This window comes from Podarcis bocagei (genome assembly GCF_964188305.1).
Source record: "Podarcis bocagei genome assembly, chromosome: 4".
Lineage (NCBI taxonomy): Eukaryota > Metazoa > Chordata > Lepidosauria > Squamata > Lacertidae > Podarcis > Podarcis bocagei.
Window position 1 is genome coordinate 10,924,761 of NC_138128.1, and position 18,839 is coordinate 10,943,599.

The 18,839-nt window shown below is 45.3% G+C and overlaps 1 protein-coding gene across 5 annotated transcripts in view; it reads right to left on the bottom strand.

The window, feature by feature from the left end:
• Positions 1-18,839, bottom strand: part of LOC308585080 (uncharacterized protein) — a 459,744-nt gene that overhangs the window by 101,179 nt on the left and 339,726 nt on the right. For all 5 annotated transcript variants that reach the window (XR_014007076.1, XR_014007077.1, XM_081190631.1 and 2 more), the window contains exon 6: positions 4,837-5,146. Coding sequence is in view for 3 of the 5 variants with exons in the window: in XM_081190631.1 (XP_081046757.1) it covers positions 4,837-5,146 (310 nt within the window). In the remaining 2 variants the exon portion in view is untranslated. The remainder of the gene's footprint in view (positions 1-4,836; positions 5,147-18,839) is intronic.

Consider the following 18,839-nt stretch of genomic DNA (forward strand, 5'->3'; position numbering starts at 1 on the left):
GTGGGGAGGCGAAGTATATTTTAATTCTTATGTAACTATCCGCATATAATCTTAATGAAAGAATTCACACTCAGGATGGATGCAGACAGATGGATAGAGAAACAGGCAACGAACGCCTAGATGCATTTTTACTACAGGTAAAAATAAAAGCCTGCCTATCTGAATGCGAATTTCCTGGGAGTCATACACAAGCTACATTTGTTGCTTCCACGTTAACTGCTTGGGTCAGGGTGGTAGGCTTAACCACTTTCAGTCGAAATGTTCCTCCTTAACTGGTGTGCAATGGGGACTCTTTGCAGCAGGGCCCTCCAGAAGGTGTGGATGGACTCTCCATCCTAAAGCTTTTAAAACGGTACATTTTACATGGAGGTTCAAGCAAATGTTAAGAAAGGTTCCGGACAGAAGCATCATGGGATCCGGTGGTTTATATATGGGGTTTACATATGGCACTCTGTATGAATAAGACTGATTTCCTCTTACATATAATACTGTATGTACACTGGAATACAGAATGCGCACAGACCCTCAAATCCGTTGCTAGGAAGGGATCTCTTTGGGACGCCGCTCTTCCTTCCAGGCTCCTGCAGCTGCAAGGGCGTTTGGGGTATGGACTTCTGTTTCGCTGAAGGATTCTTAAGCCGTGTTGCTTGCCCTCTAAGATTCCTTGCCAAGGAGGAAAGCGTCCATACCTCGGTGGCGAATTGTCTCTGGCCGCTTCCTAGAGGACCTCTACAAGGGAAACCTTTTCGCTTCTCAAAGCAGAGCGTTTTCACAAGGGAGACAAAAGACTCCGGGTTGCGATGAAGAAGCTGCTCATCGTGGCTTTGTTTGTTTGTTTTGACCGCGGCACCTCTGAAGAGCTCTGTGGAATCTTATCCTTGCCCGATTACTTTTCACACAGGAAACGGGCAAGGACCCTAGAAGTTGGGCCTAGGGCTTACCTAGGACGACCCTCTGGAGGTTTATTCAATCACACCCAGTTCAATGGGGTTGACAGTGTACCTATGACCGCAGTCGAGGACGCAAGCCACGTTCCAGGGCGATACTGCCATTGAACTGAATGAGTCTGAAGGCACTTCTTTCTCACTTGCCCCCTCTAAACTTTGTTCGGCTCATATCAAAAGAAATACCACCTCCACACAAAGCCCCCCCCCCATGCACCTAACTCCCCACCCACCCCACACAGTACTTCTCACATTGGAAACTTTGGGAAACTGAGGGACGACAACTTTCCCGGATCATGAGGTCATACAGAGGTGTTTTCACTAAAAACCAGCAGCAAGAGAATTTGATTTGGGAGGCGGCTTGAGACAGAACATGACGATGAAGAATGAAATTTTAGGGATTCAATCCTACACATACTTCTCTGGGAGCAAGTCCCATGGAACTCAGTGGCTCTTACTTTTGAGTAGATATGGATAGGTTCATACAGCCAGCCTTATTGTTGGGACTTAGCTTCAACTGAAATAAAGAGGGTCTGTTTTCAAGTAGCAGTGTTTATATTACCAATATTTGAGGGTAGAGGATCAGACCCATTAGGATTAAGAAGCATTTATTCAGAAGCAAGTGCCATGATGTTAATGGCCCTTACTCAGTAAAAGTTGTGACCCTGGGTTTGTACCACATTCTCCCCTTAGATGTTTATGGATGTGATTGCAGGCTGTTTGCTTGTTTTTGACTTTTTACAGACTGTAGTTTTAATTTTTACCGATCTGTTGCTGTCAGCAACTTTGAGCACGTGTTCAAAAGGCTGCACAATTTAAAACAAACGAGTAGGAGTTCTTAGGATTGTGACCTCTGTCTATTGACGAGAAGCTACAAACACAAAGACCAGACGTCTAACTCTTCTAGATAGTTTTACATGAGGGAAAGTGGTGAATCTGAACAATTTTATTTTGCTTTATTATTATTATTATTAATTTTTACCAATGTGTTTCCAGCTAACGTTGACAAGAAAATTATCGGGGGGAGGGGATGCTGAAACATTCTCTTCAGAAAGATATACAAAAATATTATTCTTTTGACTGGCAACTTGTTACGTGTTGTTGTTTTATTACTCTAATATTTAAAATCTTATTTCAAAAGAAACCTGTTGGCTGGATCCCCCACCCCCAGGAGGGTCTCCAAATATCAGCAAAGAAGTTTCATTATAACTGCAGCTTTTTAAACTATCTCCAGTTATGCTGATTCTGTTGTTTTAGAAGTCCAGCATATGGGCTTTTAATTATTTCCAAATTAAACATATGCCATGATGCCATACTTCTCTCTCTCTTTTAAAAAAGTAGATACTTTTCATAAAAAAACGGGGGGAGTTGGAATTATTTTAAAATTATATATATGTTACTTTCTTTTCTTTTTTTAAAAAAAGCCTCTTATGAATTGAAGGAGGACTTTAAAAACTCAAGAATGAAGCATTTCACCCCCTTTAAGTAGGATCTGGGATGGATCCTCGAAATGCTCACTGATGTTGAAAAGGAAACTTTTGCAAGCGCAGTGTGTGGTAGGTACGTCCCTTTTCTATTCTTTGATTTTAATTGCTAGCCTATTTTATCTTGTTAAGTTTGCTAAACTGTATGTGCAAGACACAGAACGCAACACCCAAGAACAAGGTTATTGCTCTACGTAGGACTGGCGCTGTGGCCAACAGGGGGCGCTCAGACATCCAGCTCAGCCCCCGCCTCTCATCTAAGCCCATCACAACCCCGGAAGAAGCGGGTGCAAGCTTGCAAGCTTAGCAGGGTCGAGTACAGATCTTTAGTCCTCATGGATAAAAAGAGATTAAAGGCTAACTTCCGTCTCTCTCCCTCTCTTTCTTTCTCTCCCCCCCCCCCTTTTTGGTATCAATTTTAACCAACTACAAAAATGTAGAGCTTTTATCCTTTGATGTCTCTCTAGAAAGAAACTGTTACATCAGCTGAGAAATTACATCGTTTGCAGAGCCAACAAATCTAACATGAAGTGGGGGAAATAATTTAATTAATAAATGATCTTCCTTAGAGGCACTTAAAAAAAAGAAGCAGCCTGATCTTTGCCTCCCCCTTTTTTTCCACCCCGCACCCCACATTACCAGTGCAGTCCTTTCTCGCTGACTGTCGCTGCATCAGATTGAATGTATCAAATAAAAATAAATATCTGCACATTAAACTCTCTTCTCCTGCTGCATTTGTGGGCGATCTTTCTATTAAGGCTTGCATTTATTTATTCCATTCGAATCTATTTTATTTTATTTTATTTTTTAAAATTACTAGAGAGTGCCCGAGAGAAAAGCCAAATCATTAGAGGGGAGAGCAAAACAAGCTAAGAATTAAATACTAAGTCACACATTGTAGCTGGACCCATTTATGATGGAAAGGCTAAATAAAATTGCAACAGCAACCCCCCTCTTTTTTTTCTTTTCTTTTTTTAAAGCCTCTTCACCTGTATTTAAATAGCACGTCTTTAATTACAGCGGTCGGGGATGTATGAGGCTGAAATGAAATTAGCAGTCATTACCAGGCCCTTTAACTCCGTGGTGCTTTTGATCAGCGCTAAATTAGCTTCCCAGTCCTAACAAAGGCTCTATAGCAAGCAGTGGGCTGTAAATAAGACAGCTCGACCTGCCCTCAACACCTTTCCTCTTGTCAATCACAGCTCCGTCATTCAACCCAAGATTAACCTTTATCTATCAAATGCTTTTTAAAAAAAATAATGAAAAAGAAATAGAGGGAAAATCCAAAACACTCACAACTTCGTAAAGGGAGCTACCTCCTTTTAAAAATTAAAATGGGGGGGGGGGTCCTGTATTATAATTAGCCTTTTTTTTTGCATTGTCAGGCGTTCGGTAAGGCTTTTTGTGAAGGCATTGCAGTGCCAGTGAGGGAGAAACCCCCCTTTCTTTTTCAAGGGGGCTGCAAATCGATAACGAAAGTTGGGGGTGGGGAAGAGAGGCAGAGAAACAGCTGACACCCCCCCACACCCCTCCGTGCGCTTAAACTAAAGGCTGATCTTCATTTTACCATTAGGGGGCGCGAGAGAGCAAGCGCGAGCCTCGGCAGCTGGTACCGTACAACACCTTGCAGATTTCAGGTAATGCATCTTCCCCGATTTCCCTCTTCCTTCCTTCCTTCCTTCCCTCCCACCCCCGGCTCCTGCCTGCACATCTTCCTTCATTAACCCGTTTCCCGGAAACTCAACGTGCACGGTGTCATAGATTCAGATAGGGCACGGGCAGATCGTCCCCAATAGTTTGGTGTCTTCCTCATTTTTTCATATATTTTTTTAAAAAATCAGTTTGGCTCAACTAAATCTCTTTTTTTCTTGCCAAATGGCGTTTACGGGAAAAACACACACACACAACAAGAAGGCTGCTTCGGACTTCCCGCTCTAATAGGGGCAAACCTTTTTAAAGAAAATCCCCCACACAATTAAGCAATACACGGCTCTTTTGCTCTCAAACCCAAACAAGAAGGGGGGGGTGAGGAAGGAAGGAAGGAAGGAAGGAAGGAAGGAAGGAAGGAAGGAAGGAAGGAAGGAAGGAAGGAAGGAAGGAAGGAAGGAAGGAAGGAAGGAAGGAAGGAAGGAAGGAAGGAAGGAAAGGGGAGAACAATTATTTTATTTTTCCAGAAACTGTACTTTTCAGTCCAAAAAGGGGAGGGTGGGGGAAGAAGCGGAAGGGAGAGAGTGAGAAATGTTAAGTATTTGCAAAGTGCAACGCTCTTTTCCTGACGGCTGGAACGCAGGAGGTGTGTATATTTCCCAGTTCTAATTCCAACCCCCCCCCCCGCCCCTCAAGTCTCGGAAAAGGCAAGTAAAAGCAGAGACTGGCAGTGCATGTCAAAGTTGGTGCAAGTTACTTACAGGTTTCTGCCACTCCACTTTGGGCTCTCGGCTCGGAGGGCGTTTGATTGGCAGAAGGAAGACAAAGTCCGCGGGGGCTCCTCCGTCCCAGCTCGGCCTCCTCGGGGGCTTGGAGCACTTTCCCCCGGACGGCGGCACTTGCGGATGCTCGGAGGCTCCTCTCTCGCGCCCCCCACCCCCGCCAGCCCCCGCGCTCCAGCCTTCCTCTTCTTCTCCAGCCAGAGTGAATCCAGTTCCGTTTTTCTTCCCCCGGCAACCCGGGTTGCCTACACATCCTTCAAATCCTAGTCCTAGCTTTAAACTGCAGCCCCTGGAACAAGGGGGGAGAGGGAGAAAGAGAGAGGGAGAGAGAGAGAGAGGGAGACAGGGAGAGAGGAAAATCGTTTATGGTATGGCTTAAAAAATCCAAATGGCTGATTTTGTGTGTGTGTGTGTGTGTGTGTGTGTGTGTGTTATAAGAATGCACCCACAACAACAAAAAAGTCAATTCTCCGTCTCTTTCTCTCTCCTCCTCTCTCTCCCTCAACCCCCCCCCCCCTCCGTCCGCAGAGGAGAATAAGAATAAAGAATAAAAGCTTTATATTTTTGCAGTGGGTATTCAAAGATAATTTGATGCTATTGTTTCTGCTACAGATGGTTCTTTTTAATACAATAACAGTGCGCTTTGTGCATGCCACACACAATACAAATCGAAAAGCGTTTTCCTGAATAACCATTTTGTTCTCATTTGTATAGGGGCAACAAAAGGCGCCGTGAAGTAATGGGGATTCTGTTTATTGAAGCCACAGAATAGGGGCTTGATAAAGATTTAGGTTTGGTTGCCCCCCCCCCGCTCCCGCCCAATGGAGGCACACAAATGGAAAAGGACTTCGCAAGACCTAGCCTCTTTCCTATTATTATTATTATTATTATTATTATTATTATTATTATTGCTATAGATCTATTTCTTTTTAAAGATGGGGGCTTGTGTCTCCCGCTCGGGTCTTAATCGGCCCTAACATCTGTTTATTTCAATGGGGCGGTGGTAGTAGTTGGGGGGTGGTATCCATTGCTTAAAAGGAAAAAGGAAAATTAGAATTACAGAAGAGGGCATGAGAAGGGTATTATTGGATATGCAATACTGAAGTGGACCACACATTTGTACACATTTGTGCGTGCGTGTCTATGCCCTGGCCCCCCCTCCCCACAGGGTTTCAACAGATCCTCCAGTCCAAGCTGCGTGACCAAGGAAGAGACGCTTGCCTCTCTCTCCACCCCCAGATCAGTCCGATCCAGCTCCACAAAAAGTTTTCTTTAGACAATTCCACAAGCAAATGACAGCCAATAGAACCTAATGGCGACACTTTCAAGGACCTCGGTTTAATTGGGCTGTAGATCAAGCTAAAACATTCGCCACTCGAAAAGGCTATCTTCACATCTAATCTCTGCAACGCAGGGCACCTACTCTGAGAGTATTCAAGCTTTCCCCCACCCGGCTCGTTCCCTCTCCGGTCCTGCTGCTCAGCCTTCAGCCCCGACGCTGCTGCGAATCAACGCGCTTCCTTTTCTTCTGCACCGTCACGTCTGAAGGGTCCCTCCCACCTAAGTTTAACACGCATCTCTGCTCCGTCAATATTACTCGTCCTTTTAAGCGCCCCTAACCTCTCCAGAATGGATTCGATTCACAAGGACGTTTACACAGGATAAGTTCATCCGTGACACTTCCCCTGAGCACTGCTTGGGTTCCCCCCCCCCCTGCGGTGGCGAGGGGCGATTCGGATCCCGGCGATTCCTTCCCAGCCCCCAGCACACACTGGCAGAGAGAGGAGGCACACGAAAAGGACACCGGATTGTGATCCGGGGCATGCAAAGCAGCCTCCAGAAGGAAGAAGGCATTGTTTCCATATATTTCAACTCGAATCGGTGCTAAAAGTTAAACTGGATAATTTTAAGTCTCAGCTTTGTCACATGAGCACGACTGTTTTCCCCCCTCTCCAGTGGAGACACCCACCCACCCTCGTTCGTTATTTGCCACGAATAAATTAGCAGCGCTAATTGGGGCGACGGGAGATGCCCGGTTGTCGACGGGGAGGGGCCACCTTTCTCGGATTCCTGGGAAAGGAGGCGCACGAGGCGCATAAATCCTCCCCACTCCAACGCCTTTAGCAAACCGAGTTGCGGGCGCTTGCTTCGCACCGGAGGAAGAAGGCGTCCATTGGCCGAAGAGGAGCGCTTAGAGACAATGGGAGCGCGGCGGGGAAGTTGGGGCGCGGGGCTCAGTGTTCCTCTACCTTTCTTTAGGAATTGATGCTCCGGTCCGAGCCGCTTCTGTAACCCTGTCCTGACCGTAACCTACCTCCGTGACTTTTTAACCTTGGGAGGGTGGGGAGGAGTGCCACTCTTTAATTAGTTTTCCCACCTCGCACTCCCCCTCTTCCAGCATATAAAATGTGCTTCCCCCTTGCAGTCTTCACTTTTCCTTTTTAATCCCCCCTCCCATTATTGGTTTAGAGGCCGCATCTTGGAAAGTCACCTAATAAGGGATTATTGGGGAATTAGAAGTGACACGCGCCAAAGCCAGCCCCTCCCCACACCACTTCGGGGGGAGCAGGCGCCCGGAGAGCGGCATTTCCCACAGCACGTGGCTCGCCTTGCCCCAATCCTTTCCCCTTCCCTCGGCTTGTTCAGAGCAAGCAAGAGACCAGGAACCGTGTTCCAGAGGTCGTGGGAAAGGCGTTGGGCGTCTGTGCCTGCAGAAATGGAGCCAATCTTTAATAGGGCGTGTATACTCCGAGATTGTTCCTGGAACCTGGAGCCACAAGTCACATAAGCCAAAGTAATGGGATATGAGGACAATCGTTTCCTGATCTCAAGCCCCATTACCTGGAATTAAGGTCCGTTGAAATCAACAGAACCATAAATTGATATTTTCTGAGAGGAGGGGCGAGATACGGTATCTCACTCCTAGCTGAAACAATGAGGCGAAAATTGACCAGCTCCACTTTTCTTTCTCTTAGACTCAGATAATACGATTCATAATAACCCACATTTAAGCAGGAAGGGGAAGGGACGCTGCTTCACTTCGGCTTAGCAGATTTGTGGATCGCAGCGTCAGAGCTTCTTTCATTTAGTCCCGCAGATTTTAGTAGGAGTTATTCGTCTTAACGGTTCGTAGCACTTTTCCGAAGAGAAGGTGGCAATTCTCCTATACCCTCGCATCCCATTTTTAGGCTTTCCGTCCCCCCGCCTCACTTTTTTGCCTTCCCCCTTTCTTCTGAAGATTCATTGCGCTGGCTCTTCATTTTTGAAAGACCATTTAAGCAGAGAGAATAGCGGGGATTATTACCAACGTCTTTTAAAACGAGCCTAAGGATGAAGTATAAATTAATTATATGACGCACCCCACCACCCTGACCCCATAAGCTTGTTTAACTTGACAGCCGGTCCCTCGATTGCAACCGATCTTGCTTGTCGAGCTGCCACCGTCGCCTCTGCGCGCTCACACGGGGAGTCAATCCATCTATCCCAGAGTAAGCAGCGCGCCGAAGGACCGTCAGCGCCGCAAGGACTCAGGCGTCCGGGCTGCAGCCTTAACGCTCTGGGCCAAAGGCGGTCCGCAAAGCAGTTAAGCTGAAATGCTCCTTTAGGCTGCCCCCTCCTCGCTCTGTATAGATGGCGATTCTAATGGGGGTCATGACTTCCAATCCTCATCTCACGGGAGGAGCTCCCAAGGGATTGCCTGGGGCAGTCTCCAGTACACGGAGGAAGGGTGGGTCTGGGCGTCTGAAGGTAACACACACGGCTTTACGCACGCGGGCTGTTGGCCTTCACTGGGCCGTGGATCGGGAATATGCCGAGATCCTGCTACCACCACCACGATCAATGATCACTAATCCGGTTTAGTTAATACTAACTGATCCCCAATCCCTTGCTTCAGCGATGGAAATGCAGATGAAGAGAGGAGTCTCTTCCAACAGGATCTGAAAATGGGGTCCCTTAAAGTGGAAGAGCAGAAACAGGGAATTCCGCCAAACAGAAAAGCGCCCCGCAAACTTTGTGGAGAATCGCGATTGGCCAGGAAATAAAGGAACCCGCCATCACGATTCCCTTCTCACCTCAGGAGGAAATTTACAGGCGCTCCAGCTTTAATACTGTCGGTAATGTGTAAATAACACAGAAATCAAACACAAATAATGCATATAAAGGACCCGTTTGAAGGCGGCTTGCCTAATTCGGCTCAACAGTTGTAGATGGGTCTGTCACGGAGTTCTTCTCGGTTGGCGTCTCTCTGTGCCTGTTTAGATGTCTAAAAGTTATAGGAAACGGGTTGCTGACCACATAATCAGAACATAAAAGAGAGTGAGAGACGAATATCTTAATAGCTATCAATGCATGTTTTGTGTACGTGTATGCATACAGAGCTTTCTCTAGAAAGGCAGACTGATAATCCTATACCACTATGTCACTTTCAAATAACGTGATCCCCAAACTGGTTCAGGCGAAGCAATACACGGATTAGGAACCAAATTGGCTCCAATGTCTGCTTCTAACAGCCTGATCCACATCTTGGTTCCGCCTCTCCGGACTCAAGCCAGTACAGTTGCATTGCACAAGGCAGAATCATTAACGTAGTCAGGACTTTTCCATTGGAATGTGCATCACAGGCAGAACGCACTTTACCGCCACAGTTTGTTTCGTTTCGTTTATTATTACATCTTATATCCTAACTGACCTCCCAAAAGCACAAGGTGGCCACACCCTTCTTTTATCCGCCTCCCATTTTATCCGCTAAGTGCTTCGGCTTAATTGATTTGTGGATCGCGGTGGAACAATCTTAAGAACAGGTGGGGTCGGGACGACGACAATCAACGTCGTTCCGCAATCTATATCCATCTTTTTCAGGCTCCTAAACTAAAAATTGGCCGGTCTAAAGCTTGTGAGTCTTGAAAGTTTCTTTTCCGAATCTCGTTAATCCAACAAGTTCCAAAAAGGCTGCCGCTCTCTCTTCGCCTCTGGGGCACTTCCATCCACAGCCAGGTTCAGAAGATGCACTTAAATTATGCTAAATTTAATGGGAGCCAAAGGCTTAAGTTCAAGGACCGGGGATGACTGATTTTAGTTATTAGGGAGGCCTGCGGCTAAAGGAAGAGGCAACTGTATCTCTGCCCAACTTCCAGAGCTAAAGAAGAGAAATGTTCACTCGGAGTTGATATTCTTTTTCTTATACAGTAATAACGTCTGTATCCTAAAACGAGCTAGTTCTGAGAACAAATTCTAATTAAGTGGGCTTATCAGGAGCCAAAATGATTTTACTTTATTTTTTTTTAATAAATAAATAAATTCCCATCTGTTGAGTACTGTGAATTTTCCTTCACCTCCGTCTGAACGTCTCCGGAAATATATTAATTATATTATCTAGACCAGATATGTTTGTCCTGAATTAACCCAACACAAATAACGTTTTGGATCTTAAAAAGACTGTCCTGACACAATCCATTCATATAGACAGACTTCCAAGGAGAAATGAAGTTTCACAGGAAATTAAGTTTCATTAACATATTTCACCTGGAGGTGAAGTCCCATTTAAATCGATTTACTTCCCCGTAAATGGGTGTCTGTGCTGCGTACAAATTTAAGTTGAACTCGCTTCTATTCACCGACACGTATAAATTTATTCATCTAACAACACGACGGAATAATTCGGATTGGAGCAGATTTAAATCTCATTGAAGTCAATCGGACCACAGCTCAGTCTGTGGCCGAGTAAAGCGAAAGTACTTCGATTACACGAGGGTTTCACGTTTTACCTTTTCATCACGTCAATGCACCAAACACCACTTACTCTGGAGGAAGCCCATTGACATAAAAATTATTTCGGAGTAAAGATATTGTGGCTCACAGCAATTGGATCTGAAATGTACCAACAGGATTATGGATCGGGCTATCTATACAGTTTTAATGCGTGACTTCAGTTTAATTGGGCTGAGAACTGGATAACCATGTTTATGGAAGAGAACCGCAATTTTGGCATCCTATGTAACACCCTTGTCATCTCATCCGGCAATCATTGAGCTCAGTTGTAGCCGCAAGACCGGTAACCCGCCAAACGGCAGGATCGGACTCCGGAGTCCGCAACAGCCCGATTCTAAACACAGCAGAATTAGAAGTCAATTCCCATGGCGATCAATTGGTCTGACTTCCAAGTAAACGTCTTTGGGGTGAGGAGGCAAAACCTGTGGGCATCATTTCTCTACAGCCGGAGCAGCAACTGCTACAGATTTCTCCAGCAAACGTCTACGCAGGAGCTGCGCTGTCTATGAAAGTTGCCCCTAAAACTACCGCTCAGCAAGAGGAATTAACTCATCTTTTACTGCGCCACTTGAAACGGATAAGCCGATACGTGCGTGCGCCCCGGGGTGGGTCGCAGTCCTCCTCTGAAAGCCCTCCGCCCTAAAGCATTTCAAGACACACAGGTACCAACTACCAAAGTGTTGCGAAGGTTCGGGAAATGACAACTGGCAATTGGAAACTCTCTTGCTTAAGCCCTGCTTAAAGCGAGCAGGGCTTGCACAAGAGGAACGCCCCGGTGGATTGGGCCCCAGGTCCTTTCCGGATAGTATTTTTAATTCTGAGTTCTCACATATCTAGTTTAGAACAGCCGTGTGCAGAAAAGTCTGCGCCTCGCAGCTTCCACCCACAGCCTACAGCCACATTATCCAGACAAGACAAACCTTGCCTCCTCGGAGATGCGGCTTCTTGAGCTTCCACCCAAGTGGAAGTTTTGCTCAGCCGAGAGTCCCGTGCTCTACGCGCCGGGAGGCAGGAAATATGTCACCAGGCGTTTCCACACTTGCTACTCAAAACAATTATTATTATTATTATTATTATTATTATTATTATTATTATTATTATTATTATTATTATTAGCATTACCATATTTCAAATCTAAAATCTGCAACTGCTAGAAAGTATAATGGATGTCCTTTCTAATCTGCATTAGCAGCAATTTGGGTGCTTTCACACCAGGCTTAAACTGGGTTGTGCTTAAAAACTTTACATTGGCTAGAAGGAACACTTGATTTCTCAACCCACATGAACGGCATTCCCGTGTTTTGGCACCTGAGGCTTAAGTGATCTTCTAGCTAGCCCCTATTCATGTATTTATGCCAACCTCTAATCACTGTTAACGTAGAAGAGAACGTGGAGCAGAGACATTTGTAATGCTAATGAGCATTCTGGCCAATGCTGGCTTTACATACACTCTGGCTAATGCCTAAGAAACTGAGCTGCGAACAACAACAACAAAAACCCACGTTTTAACCTCTCCATGAACTCAATAGCTCCTTTGGCAAGATCAGCTCTGCACCCACACTACTGGGATAACAGCAGAGAGAGCTTTCCTTATAAGGTTGTTTCGATATATATGAATACCTTTGAACACTCTAAAGTGTTAAAGAAATAACAAAGACATTTGTAATGCTGCTTGAATTAACAGTCATTCTAAGCCATACATGTGAAATTACCCCCGTGAAATCACAAACTGCAGAAGGGGCTCAGATGTGCTTTTTGACTGTTGAGCGATATCCTGCACAGCAGCCACTGCTTAGCTGAACACCCACGAATATGTTTCCCTTCCTTGATACACTTTTACAATTCGCAGTCAAAGGATTTATGGAGTGGTCAAAAACGGGTTTTCTTTTTGTAAAAGATTTGCAGAAGAGTATGTATGAAACCAAGGAATGGTACTACTTATTCTGAATCAATCAATCAATCAATCAATCAATCAATCAATCTAGATCTTAAGAATTCCTTAGCATCCTATCTTAAGGCATAAGGACCATTTGCTATTACAGTATCTCTCTCTCTCTCTCTCTCTCTCTCTCTCTCTCTCTCTCTCTCTGTGTGTGTGTGTGTGTGTGTGTGTGTGAACATTTCACAAAATAACCTTCCCCAAAGTATAGATTTTGACAAGTTTATACAGGTGGATAAGAAGATGATGCTTAAAATATCACTGAATAAACTCATGATGAGTAGTTTTGGTAGTTCAGTTCTTACATTTCCTCCTGAAATTCTCCCTCTAAAAATATTTTCTGTATTCCACATCCATTATCTCTTCAACAGAGAAAGGGTTAGCATTAAAACCTCTCCCCATTAAACATTTCCCCCATAACAAGGCTGGAACTTGGTTTTAGTCTGCTTGCTGCCACTGCTATCGCCTCACACCATAGCCAATGGAGGTTGAAAGAAACCTTTCAGAATTAAGACGGCTGGCAATTGTAGTGCATTACATATATTATAATGTGAAAAGTATTGTGTATCTTTCCACCATTAAAGGAGCCTGAGAGGTTTTAAAGTTTTCAAATTAAAGTGCAGCTTATCACAGGGAAAATGTTTCTGCTGAAGTCCCTCCCGACACACACTTGGTGGGTCAATCACCCCCCCCTAATGCTTCCTACAACTTCCATAAATTGCTCCTCCGCCTCCACCTCCCAATTTTCTGTCTTTTACAGGTAGATAAGACAAACTGACCCACCACTGAATTATTGTTCAGCATCCAAACCAAGGAAAAATGGTGAAATGGCAAGTCTGCGAGAGAAGGCCACTAGATCTGCTCACTTTTTCCAAACATTATAACATACTACCTATAAACCACAAATTAACTTTTCCTCTATAATGTGCCAGGGAAATTGTTCAGACAATTAAATGTGATCGAAAGCACCTTCAAACGACCGAAACGTTTAAGGAACAGATTTGTCTTTGTCCCAGTTGCAATTCATGGCCCCAAAAGAGGGATGTTTACAAGCTCTGATTGCTAGGCCAATACTGATATCTGAGAACTGTCTCATTCATATTACAGGGAGAAAATAACTCTCATTATTTGCTACAGAATTCCTTGTCACCAGTTGCTATAGTGCCAGAAATACCTTGAAAGCTATGTAACCACTTGCTATAGTTCAGGATTTCCTCCAGAATACAAGAGTATGGGATTTAGAATCCTGCAATGTATTTTAACTCTTTCAGCACCATGGCCCCCAAGAAAATGTGTTCAATTGAAAACTGAGCTAGTTTACGGTGTAGTCTTCACCCAATTTACCAGCGAATTTCTGCACAAATCCCATTGAAGTGAATGGGACTTGCATTAGGACCAGGCTATGAGTCTTCACTGAGATTAAAACCACCTAAGATGCAACAACTTTGCAGGGACGCGGACTTAGAAAAAATATTGGGGGGGCCCGGGAAAGCTCATGAATAATAAATAAGCTCATGAATATGCAAATAAAGTGGCTCCGGCCCTAAATAGGGCAAGCCACGCCCCCCAGCCAGCCGATTGGCTGGCTGGGAGGTGTGGCCAGTCGGGATCCCCCTGTTCTCGCGGGATTTCCGGCAGTGCCTCCGATTAGGGCGCGCAGCTGGCTGGCTGGCGAAGGAGCAGGTGAGGAGGAGGCTGGGGACGGCGGCGGCGCTCTCCTCGAAGGGCGCCCGCCCGAGATTATTGGGGGGGCTGAGCCCCCCCAAAAATTTTTTTGAGGGGGCTCGAGCCCCCTCAAGCCCCATGGAGTCGGCGCCTATGCAACTTTGCCTCTGTCCTCACCCAAAAGGAAAGTGGTGTCCAACTTTGTGATAACAGAATAAATGATGTAAGGAGGGAGCTGTAGACCAAGATAGGAAAAGAGGTGGTAAGGGAACACTTAACTACTTTAAATTAATTCAAATTTCCAGGGCCTGATGAGCTGCACCCAAAGGTACTAAAGGAGCTTCTGTCTAAAATCTTTGAGAATTATTGGAGAACAGGTGAGGTCCCTACAGACTGGAGATGGGCAAATGTTATTCCCTTCTTCAAAAAGAGGAAAAAAGAAGACCCAGGTAACCACTGACTGATGAACTTGACATCGATACCAGGAAAAGTCCTAGAACAGCTAAATCAACAGCTGGTCTGTGAGCACTTAGAAAAGGTGCTGTGATACTAAGACACAGTATGAGTTTTTAAAAATAAATAAATAAATTCCACACATCTAGCTAGGTTTCCCCAGCCACTCTGGGCTGCTTCCAACAAAATATTAAAAATACAATAAAGCACCAGTCATTAAAAACTTCCCTAAATAGGGCTGCCTTCAGATGTCTTCTAAAAGTCAGATAGTTGTTTATTTCTTTGACATCTGATGGGAGGGCGTTCCACAGGGAACATGTCATGCCAGACAAATCTCATTTCTTTCTTTTTTTATGGAGTTACAAGCTTGGTGGATCAGGGGAATGCTGTGGACATAGTGTATCTTGATTTCAGTAAGGCTTTTGACAAAGCCCCCCATAATATTCTTGTGAGGAAGCTGGTAAAATGTGGGTTGAACGAGGTAACTGGTAGACATGGGTATAGCAAGGATTTATTTTTTTTGGGGGGGAGCCTTATCAGGAGAGGCAGAACCGAGTGAAATGCGATGCAACTGGTCAGTTAGTTAAGTATTTTTATTCATTTACTTGATTACGGGGGCAGCTGCCCCCTGCACCATGGTTTCTCATCATCATGGGGGAAAGTGAGAAGTGCAGTGCTGCAGGGGTCTGTCCTGGGTCAAATATCTTAAGGGCTGCCTTATGGAAGATGGAAAAAGCTTGTTTCCTCCTACTCTGGGTGGCAGGGCTCAAACCAATGGCTTCAAGTTACAAGAAAGGAGATTCCGACTAAACATCAGGAAGAACCTTCTGACAGTGAGAGCTGTTAGACAGTGGAACTGTCTCCCTTGGCAGGTGGTGGAGTCTTCTTCATTGATGCTTTAAAGCAGAGGTTGGGTGGCCTTCTGCCATGGCGGCTTTAGCTGAGATTCCTGCATTGCAGGGGGCTGGACTAGATGACCCTTGGGTCAACTCTACAATTCTATGAAATGGGAAGCAAATCAGAGTCACTTCAACTTTCAGTGTTGCTATATACATTTGAGATAGTTTTGGCAAACATACTGTATTTTTCGCTCCATCAGACGCACCAGACCATAAGGCGCACCTAGGTTTGGGAGGACGAAAACAAGAAAAAATTATTCTGAATCCCAGAAGCCAGAACAGCAAGAGGGATCTGATTTCTGAGATACAGTGTGGCTGTTCTGGCTTCTGGGATAACCGTGCCAAGCCTCTTCAGGGCAGCGGGATGAAGGCTCCCCCTGCCCAAAGAGGCTGTGCGCGGCTAAGGCAGAAGCCAGGACAGGCGCGTCGCTGAAGGGGCGCCACACAGTTCTCCTTCTCTGCACAGCACCTCTCCTTCGCAGGAGAGGCGCTGTGCAGAGAGGGAGAACTGCGCAGCACCCCTTCAAGCGAAGCTGGAGAAGGAACAGGAGACCCTTCCGTTCCTCCTCCAGCTTTGCAGGACAGGCGCGTCACTGAAGGGGTGCTGCATCTCTGTGCAGCGCCATTCGCTCCATAAGACACACTCATATTTCCCCTTACCTTTTAGGAGGAAAAAAGTGCATCTTATGGAGCGAAAAATACGGTATATAGATATAGATACAGTGGTACCTCGGAACTCAAACAGCTCCTTTCTTGAACATTTCGGCTCCCAAATGCTGAGAACTCAGAAGTAAGTGCTCCGGCTTTCGAATGTTTCTCGGAACACAAAGGTCCGACGTGGCTTCTGCTGTGCAAAAATCTAGCTATCGGCCAATCGGAAGCCAGGCCTTGGAACTTGAACGTTTCAGAAATTGAACGGTCTTCCGGAACGGATTACATTCGAGTTCCGAGGTACCACTGTAATACAGAAAGAGACTTCTGCATGCCTCTGTATATCATTTGCTGGGGTTCATTGCGTTCATGTCCTCTTGGAGGACTCCCCATATGCATCTAGCTGGCCACCATGGGAATGGAATGCTGGAGTAGATGAGACTTTGGTCTGATTCAGGGGAGCTCTTCAAATAATAAACAAACATACAAATAGTAAACTTATTTCCAAATGTGGATTGCTGGCCCTGATGTTGGGAAAGATGGAGGGCACAAGGAGAAGGGGACGACAGAGGACGAGATGGTTGGACAGTGTTCTTGAAGCTACCAGCATGAGTTTGACCAAACTGCGGGAGGCAGTGGAAGACAGGAGTGCCTGGTGTGGTCCATGGGGTCACGAAGAGTCGGACACGACTAAACAACTAAACAACAACAATAGAAGTATTAGCAGGCTTGGGGGAATCCCAAGGTTTGCAGAAGTATATAGAAGTATATAAATAAATAAAAACCCTAAAGGGGTGTGTGGAATCCCAAAATAGACCAATGAGGACAGAGCATGTTCGGTGGGAATATTATGTAGGGAAGCAGAAAACTGGGTGAGCAGGAATCAAATGGCACATCAAAGAAAAGGGCATGGCTGGAATCCTAAACTGGAGCACTCTATACTGTAACATTTTTCTGAAAGTGCCACATGCAATAAGAAAAGTCAACAATCTAAAACAGTTCTTCATGGGAGGGTGGGGCCCTGACTGACTCCAGCTACAAAAGTTGAGGTTGCTGAACAAATTCTTGGGTTGGGGCATTGTTAGGGGTTTTTGCTGGGTGGGAGGTTGTTGCTGTTATTGATATTATTATTTGTATATTTATTTTAGATCTTATGGTAATTTATGTGGAAATTGTTTAATTTGGTTCTGTACTTTTTGGTGTTTTATTTATTGTTTATGACTACTATTGTTACATTATATAATTTTTTTCATGTTGTTGAGCATGGTTTGAACTATGGAAAGGCGGCATACAAATTAAATGATGGGTGCATGCATGCATGCATGTATGTATGTAAAAATACTAACCACTTAAGCTGATGTACTTGCACTCAGAACTGGCAGATTCTGATCCTGAACTGATTTTCCTTGATGCAATGACTAACTGAGTTCTGTGTCAGTGCCACTGACTTCACTGTGAGTGCCTTGTAAGTATACACAGGTTGAACATACCCACAACCCTGAAGAGAATGGGACATTCCTTGCTCAGTGCATCTGTTGAAGCCCTGCAGTACTTCGATTTGTGACCTTGAAATCAATGGAACTTATTTTCAAGTAGCACACATGGAGTTGTATCCAACTTTAGTCCTACTCAGAGTAGACCCATTAAAATTAATGGAGATGGCTAAATTAGGTCCATTATTTTCAATGGGTCTACTTTAATAATAATAATAATAATTTTTTATTTATACCCCGCCCTCCCCAGCCAAGGCCGGGCTCAGAGCGGCTTACAAGCAATAATAAAAACAAGATGAGTGATTACAACTTAAAAACAAAAATAAAATACAACATTAAAATAATGGAACATTAAAATATTAAAATGGAGCCTCATTGCAGGAGAAGGAAAAGAAAAAAGAAAAAGGGGGCGGAGGGAATCAAATTGGCTCCAATCCAAAGGCCAGGCGGAACAACTCTGTCTTACAGGCCCTGCGGAAAGAGATCAGATCCTGCAGGGCCCTGGTCTCATGAGACAGAGCGTTCCACCAAGTTGGGGCCAGTGCTGAAAAGGCCCTGGCTCTGGTTGAAGCCAATCTAACTTCCTTAGGGCCTGGGACCACTAGGGTGTTGTTATTTATGGACCTTGAGGCTCTCCGTGGGGCGTACCAGGCGAGGCGGTCCCGTAGGTACGAGGGTCCTAGGCCGTGAAGGGCTTTAAAGGTCAAAAGCAGCACCTTAAATCTGACCCTGTACTCCACCGGGAGCCAGTGCAGCTTGAAAAGCACTGGATGAATATGCTCCCATGGCAGAGACCCTGTGAGGAGCCTCGCTGCAGCATTCTGTACCCGCTGGAGTTTCTGGGACAGCTTCAAGGGCAGCCCCGCGTAGAGCGAGTTACAGTAGTCAAGCCTGGAGATGACTGTTGCATGGATCACTGTGGCCAGGTCGGGGCGGGAAAGGTAAGGGACCAACTGCTTGGTGCGGCGAAGGTGGAAAAATGTCGCCTTGGCTGTTGCTGTGACTTGCGCCTCCATGGAAAGTATAACTTAGTTTGATACAGCCTATGTTTAGGATTGCTGGTCCGGGAAAATGCTGATGAAATCGGTTAGGTACAGAAGGTTAACATTAAAT